At 51.7% G+C, this 13,628-nt stretch overlaps 2 protein-coding genes across 2 annotated transcripts in view; both read left to right on the forward strand.

Annotated features, from left to right (window-relative positions):
• The window catches only part of SNX9 (sorting nexin 9), a 94,630-nt gene extending 91,904 nt beyond the window's left edge, over positions 1-2,726 (forward strand). Inside the window, exon 19 of the mRNA XM_029943256.1 lies at positions 993-2,726. Within this exon, the coding sequence (XP_029799116.1) occupies positions 993-1,040 (48 nt within the window). The 3' untranslated portion in view covers positions 1,041-2,726. The remainder of the gene's footprint in view (positions 1-992) is intronic.
• Positions 2,727-2,913: 187 nt separating this feature from the next.
• Positions 2,914-13,628, forward strand: part of SYNJ2 (synaptojanin 2) — a 116,252-nt gene continuing 105,537 nt past the window's right edge. Inside the window, exon 1 of the mRNA XM_029943257.1 lies at positions 2,914-2,953. Coding sequence (XP_029799117.1) covers positions 2,914-2,953 — 40 coding nt within the window. The remainder of the gene's footprint in view (positions 2,954-13,628) is intronic.

Below are 13,628 nucleotides of genomic sequence, written 5' to 3' on the forward strand. Positions count from 1 at the left end.
GCGGAGGACGAGTCCGTGACTGCGCAGCTGACCGTGTTTCTTACGGAGTTTCCCGCTGTTTCCATGGGTGTTATCTCAGTATGTTCAGGACGCTGCGAGGCAAGCCCCAAACTCCCTCCACGCACTCCTTTCTGGGCGGGGCAGCACCGAAAATGTCGGTCTCTGGCAGCAAACTCGAAGCTGCGAGCCGTGTGCTCACCGCATGGTGTGAATTGTGTGTCGGAAGCAGCTGGTTTTGGCGCAGAGTTTCTAGAAAGAATTCCCTTCTGATCCCTCGCGGTGTGGCTCCTGGGCTCTCCGGCTGCACACTCCGTGTTAACCGGTGCCGCCGTAAGGCCGCCTCGCATCATGGGTTAGAACCCGAGTGCCATTTGTTCTACGTGAGCAAAGAATTGAAGGGAAATTCTCGAAATTCTGATAATGTTGATTTGTTAAATCTGAAGCCCAAGTGAGGTAATTATCAATGACATTGTGACTCAAGACAGAAAACCATGCACTCAGTCACTGTCTTTGTTAGATGCAACAGTTTTATGAGAAAGTAACCCTTAATTTCTAAAATGTGCGTATCTGTTCACGGACCAGACGTTTATTAAGGACCTGTTACACACCAGGCACTTACCCCAGCACTTAGGCTCCAAGAATGATGAAGGCATCCGTGTCCTCCGGAGCATGTGGTCTCCGTGGGGGACGTGTAGACACACAGCCTCCGCCGCACAGCACTGGCCGTGACCACGCACGCGGGGCCGCGTCCACGCTGGCGTACCGGCGGCGGGCGGGATCAGAGCGGCGCGCGGGGAGGCAGGGGCCGAGCTGGGAAGAAGCGGCCCCCGCTGGCCTCTCGGGAGGTCTCCTGGCTGCCTGGTGCCGGGAGAGACCAGAAGCATCGCCCAGCCAGAGTCCCTGCGGGGTTTAACGCGCACACGGCGGAAGGAGCAGGACGCTAGGAAGCCGGGCCAGGAGCCATGTCTCAGGGCGGTTTTGTCTCTCACCAGATCGCAGAGAAGCTGAGGCAGGCCCTCGGCCGCTTCCCGGTGATGTAGGACAGAGCGGCGCTCGCACAGAACCCCGAAGCGCTTCCTTCTGACTTGGGGCGACGCCGTGTGATTTCCCCGCTGTCATCAAAATCGAAAAAGAAGGAGAGAAAACCAAAACGAACCAGAGTTGCAGAAAAACTGCATCTATTTTCTTAACCAACCTAAATGCACCGGTTACTTAGAGATGGTCTTGTTTTGTTCATTTCCACGTCCATTATTATTAAAACGATGGAAATCGTCTCTATTTTTGGAAAGTACTTAAAAGTTATCAGAATTTTGAACGGAAAATTAGGGGTTCCCCCCCCACTGATATTTTACATAAAATTGTAATTTTTACGTCACCCACGATCTTCTGGTTCTTACCCAATGCCAGATAATTACTAATTGCTTTCTTAAAAATATGAAATATGCCAGAATAAAGAAATATATATGTTTGTATATTTTTATAACTCTTTTCAGCCCTTTGGGCTTCCTGTCTATTTAGGAAAACCTACATGCCTTTCACTGACATATTTATGACTCTGGCGCTCACGTTTTCAGGAGAGAGGAAGCAAAGAGGGGCTCCTGGGGGGCCGGCCGCGTTTTGTGCAGCTCGGTGGCGGCCCGTGGTCCCATCAGAGCGCGCGCAGGCTGATCAGAAACCGAGGATCGGATTCACCCGCGCCCACTTCCCTCAGGACCATTTCGAGTGTCCCCTTCCGTGGGGAGGGCTTGCCCTCCTGGCAGTCCCTCCCTCAGCTTGGTTAGGGCATGGTTCCTGCCAGAAGGACTGTGTTGACAAAGTTGGCGATGTTCCTAAAATGTGCTAACTGCTCCCGGGGCTGGAGCCACCCTGCCGACTCCCGTGCTCAGGGCAGGGACGGGGGCGGAGGGGCGCCCACCTGCTCCCCCAGAACTTTCCCCTTGAGGCTGAGCCGACAGATCCGGCCCCAGGAGGAACGTGTGTGAGAGCCCGATTTGCCACTTGATTTGGACGGCAGCCTAGCAGGCTGGAGGGATTCTCTGGAAAAAAATGAAAAACACAGCTTAGTAGACCTCTCCGTCTGCACCAGATGGAAAAGTCTGGGGACCCGTAAGGGCGACAACCTGAATAACACAAAGTAATCCCCGGAGCGTTTATGTTTAAGGAGTACAGAGTGAAATCCTCCCTGCCTGCATCTCTGAACTGCAGACAGAATTTGTCTGATCGCTAGGACTCCAGTTAACGGCATAAAGCAAAACATAATCTTTCTAGACTGTCAGCTTTAAACCTGACCGCTCACAGCCACACACTGTCTCCCTCCCACAGACGCACACCCCTCTCCACGGTTGCCTTACTGCGTTATCTCCACTGCTTTCGTTTTCCCGACCTGATGATTCTCGTGTAGAAAATGGAAAGGTTTGGGCCAGCACAAAATAAAATGAAACCAAAAAAATAAGTAGAAGAGGAAATCAAATGAACACGAATATGGGAATTCCTTGTTCTTTAATATCACGGGTTTTGTTAATGTTTTATAAGTAATTTTCCCTATTTGATTGTTCTTTTATAAAATCTCATAGAACAATGTTTATGATACAGCCATTTAATATATGTACAAATTGTAAAGAATATGTATAAATGTTTTACACAAATGTAAGAGCATGTAGAAGCCAACGTATAAATAAATTGTTAAAAACTGTACAGTAAATTCTGAAAGCACATTTTCAAAAACACTTTTTGGTGTTCGTGTGATCTTTCTTCTTTCTTCCTTCCTTCCTTCCTTTCTTTCTTTTTTCTTCTTTGCATAATTGCTGCTTGCTGCTGAAAACAGTCCAGGGAATGAATTTTTGCCCAAAACTCAATTCTAATAGGAGTTAATCATCCCATTCCTTGTGTCAGAGTTCTGCCAAACCTGAAAGCATGTCACCAAAGAGCTGTGAGAACCAGATGCCGCTGTCCGGTGCGTTAGGGCTCTGCGGAGAGACCACCCGGAGGGCGCGTCTGTGCGTGCTCCTCAGGTGACGTTCGCTCTGCTTGACATCCTGTAACTGAATCCTGTGGCACAACAGTCTCATGTTACGTGACAAAGGAGTAAGAGAGGAAAGAAGGCAGATACTTGCTTTACACATACACACAGGTGTTCAAACCAAAGGAGGAGAAAATATGACCGTTAAAACCCTTCGATCGGGCACTCAGCGGCCGCCGCAGCCCGGTCAGCCTCGGTGGGTGACGTCTGTGTTGCCGAGCCCGGGCATAACCTCCATCCCCGCCATGAGGTACTCAGCAAAATGGTAGCTGACGGCAAGCCAGGCAAAGTGAAGAGAGTTTGAATGTGAAAAATCACCGCTTGAATGCTGATGCTTGGACGATTCTCCGGCAAGTGGCGGCATGTTAAGGACTCTGGCTTCAGACACATCACACGGTTCTTACACGTTGATGTCTCATTTTTATTTGTATCAATCTTTGGATATCACAGAAGAGCTATAATTATAGAATATGCTATTTACTAATCTTGACCATGTAAAAATCAGTATTTGGAGAGAAGGGGTTAAAGCATGGTAGGAAGCGGAGGTCAGTCTTCTTGTCGAGCAAGTGACACCGGTCGCCTGCCCCCAGAAATGGCAGTCCCTGGATGTCAGCCCCCCCTGCGGGATCCGCAGATGTCTGGGGCGCTGAGGAAGACACGGCTCAGCCCCTGGATGGAACATTTTGCTCACAGAGAAGGGGCAGAGAAGGATCAGCTTCAGTAATGAGTGTCGGTCCCCCGCGGCCGGTGGGGTCCACCGCCTCTCCCACAGCAGACGAGCCTCCCCGCCGGGAGCAGACAGAGCAGGGGGACCGGCCAGGTGCCACAGGACACACACTTCATCGCATCAGAGATCCACATCAAGCCTGGAACCAGGGAAGATATTCCCAAAGAAATAGGCCCCTCTGTGTATGTCTTAATTTGTTCAACCTGCTGATTTAAAATCCTTTTCTCCAAGAAAGTAAGGTGAATTTTAGTTCCTTTGGCGGGCAGGGCAGGGCACGTTTCCTCTGGTCTCTTGCGCTCTGCCTGGCAGTGCCAGCAGTGCCCAGGATGCTGTGCCCGACTGCTTTGACCCAGGTCATTTCCAGCAAGCATCCATGACGGATGACATAATGTCTTCTTCCCGGAAGAAAAGCAGCCTTGCTCGCTTACTGCTTGCTGTGAACACCGTAACAGAGTAACAGACTAATTTATTTGCTCGTAAATAGAACAAAACCAAATCCCAGACCTAGCTGTTAACTTTTGTAAGAAAATGTTTTTAAAACAAAAGAAAATGAACAGAGCCCCCAGCCCCCGGTTAAAGGATGAAGAATGATCTTTCACACCCCACCAGCTAACAGTGTAAAAGAACAGGAGAACAAATTGAAGTTTTAGCAAAGCAGAAAGATTTTGGGGGGTATAAAAAAAGCTTTATTGGGATATAAATGACATATATTGTATGAATTTAAGTGTAGAGTTTGATGGTTTGGTATCTGAGTATGTTTGCAGTTGGTTACCACAATAAGGTTGGTGAACATCTCCAGGACCTCCTGTAGTTAGTTACAGTTTTGTGTGTGCATGGTGAGAAGTTTTAAGATCCACTCTGTTAGCAACTTTCGAAAATATAATGCTGTTATCAGCTGTAGTCCTCACACTGGACAAGGAGAATATTTGAATGCCATTGATAATTCATAGGACGATCAATGAGCCAGTTTGTCTGAAGGCCATTAAACCTTTGGGCTGAAGACTGTTTGGCTTTTCAGTCAATAGTAAGTTCAAAGGTCCTGGGGTGGAAATATATGTCCATATCATGGGGGGGGGGGGAGGCCAAGTTCAATGAAGCAATTGATCTGTAGGGTTTACCGAACTCTGTGGGTGGGGAGACAGGTGTGTCACTTGAGTCCAGGGACCTGATCTCTGCAAGACCAGCTGCTTTGAGATTTTGAAGTGCTGTTTTGTTAAAGGTTGAGGGCTGGCCACCCGGCTTCCCTGCTGGAAGTGGCCCTGCACTGGGAGCACCTGGAGGGAAGTCAGAGAAGCCCGGGAAGTGGGGCCGGTGGTGAGTCATTCACTCTGGAGAAAAGCCACCGACTTACTGAAAGTAACGTTGGTTTACCAGCAAGCCGGAGTCATGCAATTGTCCTCTGGGTATAAAGTGATGTCACAGCATCTGGTGCTGGCCGCGGATGCAGAGGCCTCACTGCCCCATCCGCTGTCTTCACGGTGGTTCTCAGGCAGAGGTGACGGTGCCCCCCAGGACACGTTTCCTGAGGCCGTTCTGTCATCGGGTGGGCAGAAGTCAGACATGCTGTTGAACATCGTCCAATGCACAGAACAGCCCTCACGATAAAAATAATTATCTACCCAAACTGAGAAACCCTACTTGAAAGCAAACAGACAGTTGCTCTTTGCCTGGGGATCTAGAGGTGGTTTCAGGTCCATACAGAAGGTGCTCAATAAATGCACATGGACGATAATAAAAGGCTATTACCAGCAAAACTTAAAAGAAAGGTAGTGTTGGAATGGAGGTGACAGGAGACCTCTAAGGCTAAAACCACAGCCCGAGGACCAGGAAGCGGAGTGCAGGCTAACAGTGAGTTTTCCTAGTGGGTCTTTGGGGCATGATTATGAGCAATCTTTATTGCAAAATTATATTTTTTGGAGCTTTTTAAAACAGGGAGCTTGTATTAGAATTCAAAAGAGTGTTGAAGCTCTTAGAAGGATTTCGTCTCCTGCATCCTCTGTTCCCCGGATGGCTGGGCGCACACACCTCGGCACGCGCTGGCCAGGTCAGCCTGGCACAGAGAAACCCGCGAACCTGCGAAGACCGACCTTCCCCTGGAGAAACCTTGGTAATGTAGAGAGATCTGAACTGTGAGTTGGAGCCCGGGGCTCTGGTCCCAAGTCTGACATTAACGTCTGCCCCTTGAAAAAGTCCTGTGCCCTCTCGGACCTCGGGCCCCTCCCCCACGGACTACCAGGACGAGAAAGGACGCATCCCAAAGCCCTTCCCTGCACTGGGATCTGTGAGTCGCTCAGCGAAGAGCAGGGTGTGGGCCTCCAGCTTCTGCTGGAGGCGGAAGTTCTCTGATACAGCCACCCGTGGGACTCGGACAGCCGCCCCAAGGGACCCCTCCGGGACATGGTCCCCGTGGGCTTCGGCGCAGGCCAGGGTGTGCCCCAGAACCTCCTGCTTGTGTCACCTGTCCACTCAGCCCATTCAAAAGCAGGACCTGGCCACCGGTTTTACCACCTGCTCCAGGCACGTGCCGCCTGGCAGGAGACACAGGTAGCTCGGGAACAGACGTGATCCAGCGTGAATGTCGGGGTGCCCTCTTTCGGCTCCAAACCTGCTCGATTTCAAGGTCAACAAGCACTGACTGCAGCAGTACCACGGTGGGGGGGGTGGCTGCTAACGCTCTCTTCTGCCCTAGTCTCTGCCCTGTTTTCCTACGTGCGGGGACGTCAAAGTCCAGGAGGGGCACCCCTCCGCCCCAGGCCGCCCCAGCCCCCTCCTTTGCATGTCCGGAGTGGGAGGGAGCATTCCCTGATCGCCCTGCCTTGGCCAAGACTGATCTCTCACCAGAGATGACGGAGCTCCACCGTCTGTTTACGTCCCGGCGTCAGTGCGGGTTGAGTTACAGGAAAGGGAACGGTTCTCTCCAAGGTGGGTGGACGTTCTTGCCGGCGCCGTGGCCCATGAGCGCCTGTGCCTTCCCAGCCACACCGCGACAGCACGGTCTCTCAGGAGAGTCCCCTTTGAGCTTATTATCTGAACATTAAACCCAGGGTCATGTGACATAGTTTGTCTGGAAAGCTAACCTCCAGCACGTGGCAGACCCAGAGGGTGGCCTGGGGCCTCGTTAGAATTCAGCCCAGAGCCACCCGGGACGGAGGACAGCCAGCACCTGCTCCTGGCCCACGTCTGGGGTGAACGAACTTTCTGTACGTCAGATTATTTAAAAACATTTTTTTATGTTTACTTATTTTTGAGAGATAGAGAGACAACACGAGCAGGGGAGGGGCAGAGAGAGAGGGAGACACAGAATCTGAACCAGGCTCTGAGCTGTCAGCACAGAGCCCGACCTGAGGCTTGAACCCACAAACTGCGAGATCATGGCCTGAGCCAAACTCAGACGCTTAACTGACTGAGCCACCCAGGCGCCCCCAGATTATTTTTAAGTGGACTGTTCTCTGGCACTGGTATTTTTTGGGTGGGCAAATACTAATAACAGTTTTCTATTTTGTTTCTTAGCCATCAGAATATAAATAATTTTCCAGAGAAGATCTGAAAAAAAAGTGCAGTTCATGATAGGAAAGTTAGGGATGCGGGTATACCTAGAATCACACGTGGACAGCTCTGTCCAGTTATCCCGCTTCCCGGTTCCGTCTTGTGCAGATAAGAGAACACAACAGGCTCAGGCTGAATTCACGTCACTCCTTCATTTAATACATGTTGGCTATTAGGATTCTGCAGTTGCCTGGACCGCAAGGCGATGCCACGTCTTAGGCACAGAGGGCCACAGGGCGGCTGAAGGGACAGCGAGCAGGGTGGATCCTGCAGAGAGCAAGATGGCGTCACTCACGTCAAGCAGGGGACTGTGTCAAGCGAGGACACGAGCAGTCCAGGGTACCGCCGCTCCCAGATGGCAGAGACCAGCACCGGCTGACGCGCCCCAGCACCAACAACAAGCAGAAGCAGAGGAGGCCGCAGGGGCCCAAGACGGATGAAATCTCCTTAAAGAGGGAGACTGTTCAGACACTGGCCGGCCCCAGCTGCCCACTTCAGAAAGGCAGCCGCCGCGGAGGGCTTGGCCAGAACGATCCCCGAGCGGAGCTGGGATCCTCCCCGGCGTGGACGTAAGCAGCAAGGGGTGACCCCGACGGGACCGGGGCCTCGTCTCACTGCGCCCCCAGACTGACTGCGAGTTGGCTTCGTTAGCTTCCTGCCGCTGTGTTAGCTTGTGTGTCGTGTGACTTGTGTTCTGCTTTGTCCTGTGCGTGTCATTCAGTCTGGGACGCCCTGGCCGTGTGACTCAGTGAGGTGACGCTGTGGACGGACACGCGTGCCCGTGACGCGTACACGGCACTGAAAGGCCTGTGGCAGGAGCTGTGACCCGACAGTGTGACCTTTCCTCTGCCGTAACTGGAACCTTGACTGCATTTGTTTTTACGGGTTTTGTGGGACAAGCCTGAGCCTCGAAAGGTGCTGCCTCCAATTGTCCCCTGCGATGATGCCATCACACTCCATCTGGGGACTGTCGGACCTATTCCCGGTCCTGTGTGACTTGGAGGACTGCCCGGCCCAGAGCTGCGTTCCGGAGGTTGTGTGACCGTCCTCTCGTGACTGTCTGCAGCCATCTGCCGCCGGCCTTGTCTTCCTGGGGACTCGGAGCCCCTCACCGTGTCTCTGGAGAGTCCTTCTCCTTGCTCTGCCCTTCCAGTCCCGGCCGCCCGGACCCCCTGAACGCTGATCTCTGTCCCCTCAACTCGGCAAGACCTCAAAACTCAATTTTGTTCCCCCTCCCTGTTCCGGGCCTGGAATCTGCATTCAGACAGTAATTTGGGGCCAACATGGGACTCACCCTTTCGTTTCTCTTGTCTCAAGGATCAGAGACCTGCACCGCCTGTTGTCTGTCTGAAACTATTTTTAATATAACCTGTCCAGTTTTCTCTTCATTTAAGGAGGGGTAAACTGGCGTCTGGTCCTCCATCATTGCTGAATGTGGAAAACATATGGTTTCTTTTTCAAATCTAAGGCTGAGGGAGGTTTCCCATTTGCAGAGAGTACTTGGCACACGCATGGCTCAAATCTGTTCCAGTCGTCCCTGTGAAACTACGTAGAAGCATAAAGTTGAACTCAAATCAAGATGGCGGCACTTAGGCTTCAATGAGGCTCAGTGTTGTACTGAGTCACCTTCTTCCTCTCTTCTGCAAACCTCACCTCCCGCCTCCTCGGCCTTCTGTTTCAGGAACCCGGCACCACCCCGAAAACATGGCGGACGAGGCTGGCAGAAAGTGCACAATTCCTGTGGAAACCAGCTGGATCCTGCATTTCCCTATAACCGCCCCTCCCCCCCCCACACCAAAGCTATAAAGCTGTTGCTCCTCTTTATCCCAAACTCTCTTTAAGTTATATTTTGACCTCAAAGCCTGAAGGTGGATTTTTGACACCTGCAGCGGGCATCTCGTGGTTTGCGTCTTGTGGCCCTCTCCTTCCTCAGGGCCCATCGTCACAACCGGAAGATCGCGTGTCACTAGGCACCTTGCTTTGGCCAAAGAGCGATTGCTGGTGGGCTTTCCTCCAGCCCTTCTCCGCTGGCCCAGGTGACGAGGGGTCTGAGAAGAGCTCAAGGAAGCCTGAGGTCACGGTGGAGGCAGCCCAAGTCCTCTCTCCTAGTCAGATTGTAGGTGTATTGTTCATACACGTATTCCCCGCCCCCCGTTTTTGTTTTCATTGAGGAAAGGGGTTTATACCTTTCACTGTCTTTTTAAAGGAATGGATGACTCAGTAAGGATTCAGAGCTGCTGCTTGAAAGACAAAGTCAAGTTCCAGACCAACCAGACTTGCTCACATTTCCTGGACCACATCTTGTCTTCTTCCTGTGGCTGCTCCCCCCCCCCCCCCCCCCCCCCCCCCCCCCCCCCCCCCCCCCCCCCCCCCCCCCCCCCCCCCGCTTCCCTCTCCCTTTCCTGACAACACATGGACGGAAGGAATGTCATGGAGAGGGAGGGATGAATCACCTCACAAGTGGACGGGAGATCGTTTCCACTTAGCCCTACAGGCTTGCAGCTGGCTCCCCAGGTCAGCTGCTGAGCAGGACCCGGGATTTTAATCTGTGTGCTCATCGTGGAAAATGCTGGGGCTCTTCATACTCAGAGCATCCGTGGGAAGGCCGAGCAAAGATCTGCTCTGGCCCTCTGGCCAGAGGAGTGGAGAAATGGAAAGCAGCGGAGAGGAGAGGAGAGCAAGGAGAGAATCCTTCTGCTAACGAGGTTGATTTCCTTCCAGAGCCGCCTGTCCTGTTTGGCTCCGAGCAGAGCGGGAGAGTCTTGTAAGGAAGGGTTTGGGGAGGAACGGGACGGTCGTGGCAGAGAGAAGGGAAAGGGAGAGCAGTCAAGGGAGTGAAAAACCTCCGGCTGTCTAGTCCATATTGTTGTTGAAACGAACCTGCTCAGGCCCTGCTGGTCTGCTGCGCAGAGGAAGGCAGGAAGCAGTCGAACTTGAAACCGAACTTGAAACCAGCGGCTGTGACTGGAGGCTGGAGGCTTAGACGCGGAGCTAGACGGGGAACACCCTGGATTTTTAAAATAAATATGCTGAGAAGAACTAATGTTTTTATTGAGGAGCAAACAGAACGCCTCTTTTTTTTTAATGTTAATTCATTTTTATGAAGGAGAGGGTGAGCAGGGGAGGGACAGGGAGAGGGGGGCACAGAGGATCTGAAGCAGACTCTGCGCCGACAGCAGTGAGCCTGATGCGGGGCTCAAACTCATGAACCGTGAGATGATGACCCGAGCTGAAGTCCGATGCTCAGCCTCCTGAGCCACACGCGCGCCCCCAAGAGCGCCTCTTTTAACAAGGGGTCCTTTAGGAAGCCGTAGAAATAAGGACGTAAGAAGGATAAGAGCTACGTGACCTGGGGTCACATGTCCCTTTTGGTTTCTTTCCTGCTCCCTAGACTATAACAGACCCTTTCTTAGCTCTTGCTTTTGTTCCGTCTTACGTGGATTCACATTCAGTTTGGTGGTTAAAAAAGTCACACAGCTCGATCTGAGCAAGGCCGTCATAGTTTTTCAGCTGTGCTCCATGGTCCCTGAAGAAACAGGTCTGTGGGAACAGTGACAAGTTGGCCTCCTGCTTCTAGAGCTCTGCCGGAAACCCCGGTGATCCGTGCCTCACTCAGCAAACCAGGGAAAACACTCAGGCCTGCTGAGTTCATCAGCAACACAGTGGAAAAGTACGTTCTCTCGAAGAGAGAAAATATGAAATCAGAAGCAGGGTAGCCAACAGGAAAATGCCACCGGAGAGCTGGTGTCTAACAGCAAGTCTTATCAGGGCGTCAGTGTCTTGTGAGCAAATCAGAAGTCATTCCTCCCCATTCCACCCCATGATTGCCTTGGGAGGAAAGAAAGGACATGTGGAAAAAATTAAAATAATTTGTAACTGATTCTAAGGCAGCATTAAGGCTTACGCTAAAGTAACACGACTGATTACCAGATGCTGGCCGTTCTAGACTCGGGGGACACGGCCGGGCGTCCAGCCCCAGGCCCATCCATTCCCACCCCTTTCGCCCTTGCCCATCTCAAGAGACAGAAGAGACAGGAGTCCCCGTGGTAGCGAACGCCAGCCACGTGACCCAGCTCTGGCCAATGAAACGTCAGTGGAAATTGGCTGGGGTCTTCTGGAGAAAGCCTTTGCCTTTTTATTACAAAAGAGACAGAGCTGACTTGGATTCTGTGTGTTTAAAATTTTTTGAAATAGAGATTTAAGAAAATAATTTGCTCTTCAATTTTGCTTCGTCACGCAGTTAGTTTTGAAAAGTCCAGTGAAATTTCAGATCATTACATGGTCATTCCTTTTTGAGTAAAAAAAAATTTTTAATTTTTTTTAACATTTATTTATTATTGAGAGACAGAGAGAGAAAGAACATGACCTAGGGAAGGAGAGAGAGAGGGGGAGACACAGAATCCGAAGCAGGTGGCTCCGGGCTCTGAGCTGTCAGCACAGGGCCTGACGTGGGGCTCGAACCCATGAACCGTGAGATCATGACCTGAACCAAAGTCGGATGCTTAACTGACTGAGCCACCCAGGCGCCCCTTGAGTAAAATTAATTTAGTTAAATCTTGCAGTAACAACATATTGGAGCCAGTGGATCAGAGGTACTTTGGAAGGCTTTGGCTGGAAGCAACAGAAAACTCAAGTCTAAAAATCTTAAATAAACAAGGACTCTCAAGGAAGGCGATCTAGAGCTCGGGGAGCAGCTCAGCTCTTTCTTTCTGTACCTGATTCTTAGCGAGGTAGGGAGGCTGGAGGGACTCCATTTTCAAAAGCCTCCATTTCTGCTCTTTTCCTGCAAGGCCATCGTTACTCATGTTCTAGGTTTCTCTCCTGTGTCTGACTGAAACCCAAAAAAGCCAGGGTCCCAGTGTAAGAGGGAAGCAAGAAAGCTAATCAGTCTCTGAGTTTTTGTCCTGGGCTCCCAAGTACCTGATCACATCTAAGAAGAGTCAGATTCCAAACATGTTCCAGGACATTAGCTTCAAACAAACCTCAGCCCGCACTGGCCTCAGCACCCCCACCTTCAACGATCTATAACATAACACCTACTGTCAGTCGCTCACTTGTGATCAGACCCCACCCTGACTCCTACAGGAACACATATCCTGGACGCCTTTTCCAGTACAAACCCCTGGCTCCACGTGACGAACACTCATTCTCCCGTCCCTCCTGAGTCTCCCAGACACTCCCTCTGCTCCTCACCTATCACTTTCGGTATTCGATAACCTCTGCTTTCGTTTTCTCAGCCTGCATTCAATCTCCATCTTGCACAGAGCCAAGGGTCCTCGGACCCAACCTGCTTGCATCATGAGCATGCTGGCCTGTTGTCTCATGATCACAAAATGGCTGCGTTAGCTCCAGGAACGTGTTTAATTCCACTACAAATTTATATTTTGAAAGTTGTCAAACATGCAGAGAAACACAAGCATAAAGAAAGTTTCTCCTCTCTCACACTCCCACAGGAGGGGTCATGGCCCAGCCTCCACCTGCATATCCCTCCAGGGATGTGGAATGTACAAGGTAGTCTTTCTTTTTTCAACCTCTAATTGCTAGAAAAGTCTTTGAACCTTGAACTAGCACGTACCCCTGTAATTTTTTCCCCTGCCCCCTAGAGTGACACTGTGCAGGCCTTGTTTTAACAGCCCTCGTGGCATTTTCTCTATCTATGGATCTTGGAGCCCACTCAGAAGATGGGTATTTCAGGGGAGGGTCACAGATAGAAAGGAAACAGGCCTGCCCATCGCTGCAGTGTGAGCACATTCCAGAGGCCTGAGCAGGAATGTGGGGAGGAGGGGCTGGTGTGCCCTCCCCCATCCCTCCCACTCACCGTGTCTCTCTCGGGCTGGGGCCAAGGAGGCATGCAGGAGAAAGACCTCAGTTGACGATGACTAAGCAGCCAGAATCCGGCCCAGACAATCATTCCGCTACTGGTAGATTCTTCCCCTAGTGTGGCCTTGAGCTGAGTGGTCCACAAGCGGCCCAGAGCCGTTCTTGGCATCTGAAAGGTCCCACACCCCCACCTGGGCCAGGTGCACTGTGGGTGGTTTTTCCAGCTGTGATTGATGCTGGGTTCAGGCCGGCTGGTCCACCTGTGTGCAGAGCTTGGTCTCGGCCACAGAAGCGAAGAAAGTTTCCCTGGTCCCCAGAGCCCACAGGTGCCCACGCAGGCAGTCTCTGTTCCAACCCATGGAAGCAGCAGGCACTGTTGACTTCCCGGAGTGGGCCAGGAGGGAAGGCAGACGCCCAGGACCTGGGGGCATAGAGCACAGGTGCTGCACAAACACATGTACGGGTCTCTGAATCACTGGGCGTCTGGTGATCTCGCAGAGCCGGCTGCCAGGCGGG

Source organism: Suricata suricatta, chromosome 7 (genome assembly GCF_006229205.1).
Source record: "Suricata suricatta isolate VVHF042 chromosome 7, meerkat_22Aug2017_6uvM2_HiC, whole genome shotgun sequence".
Lineage (NCBI taxonomy): Eukaryota > Metazoa > Chordata > Mammalia > Carnivora > Herpestidae > Suricata > Suricata suricatta.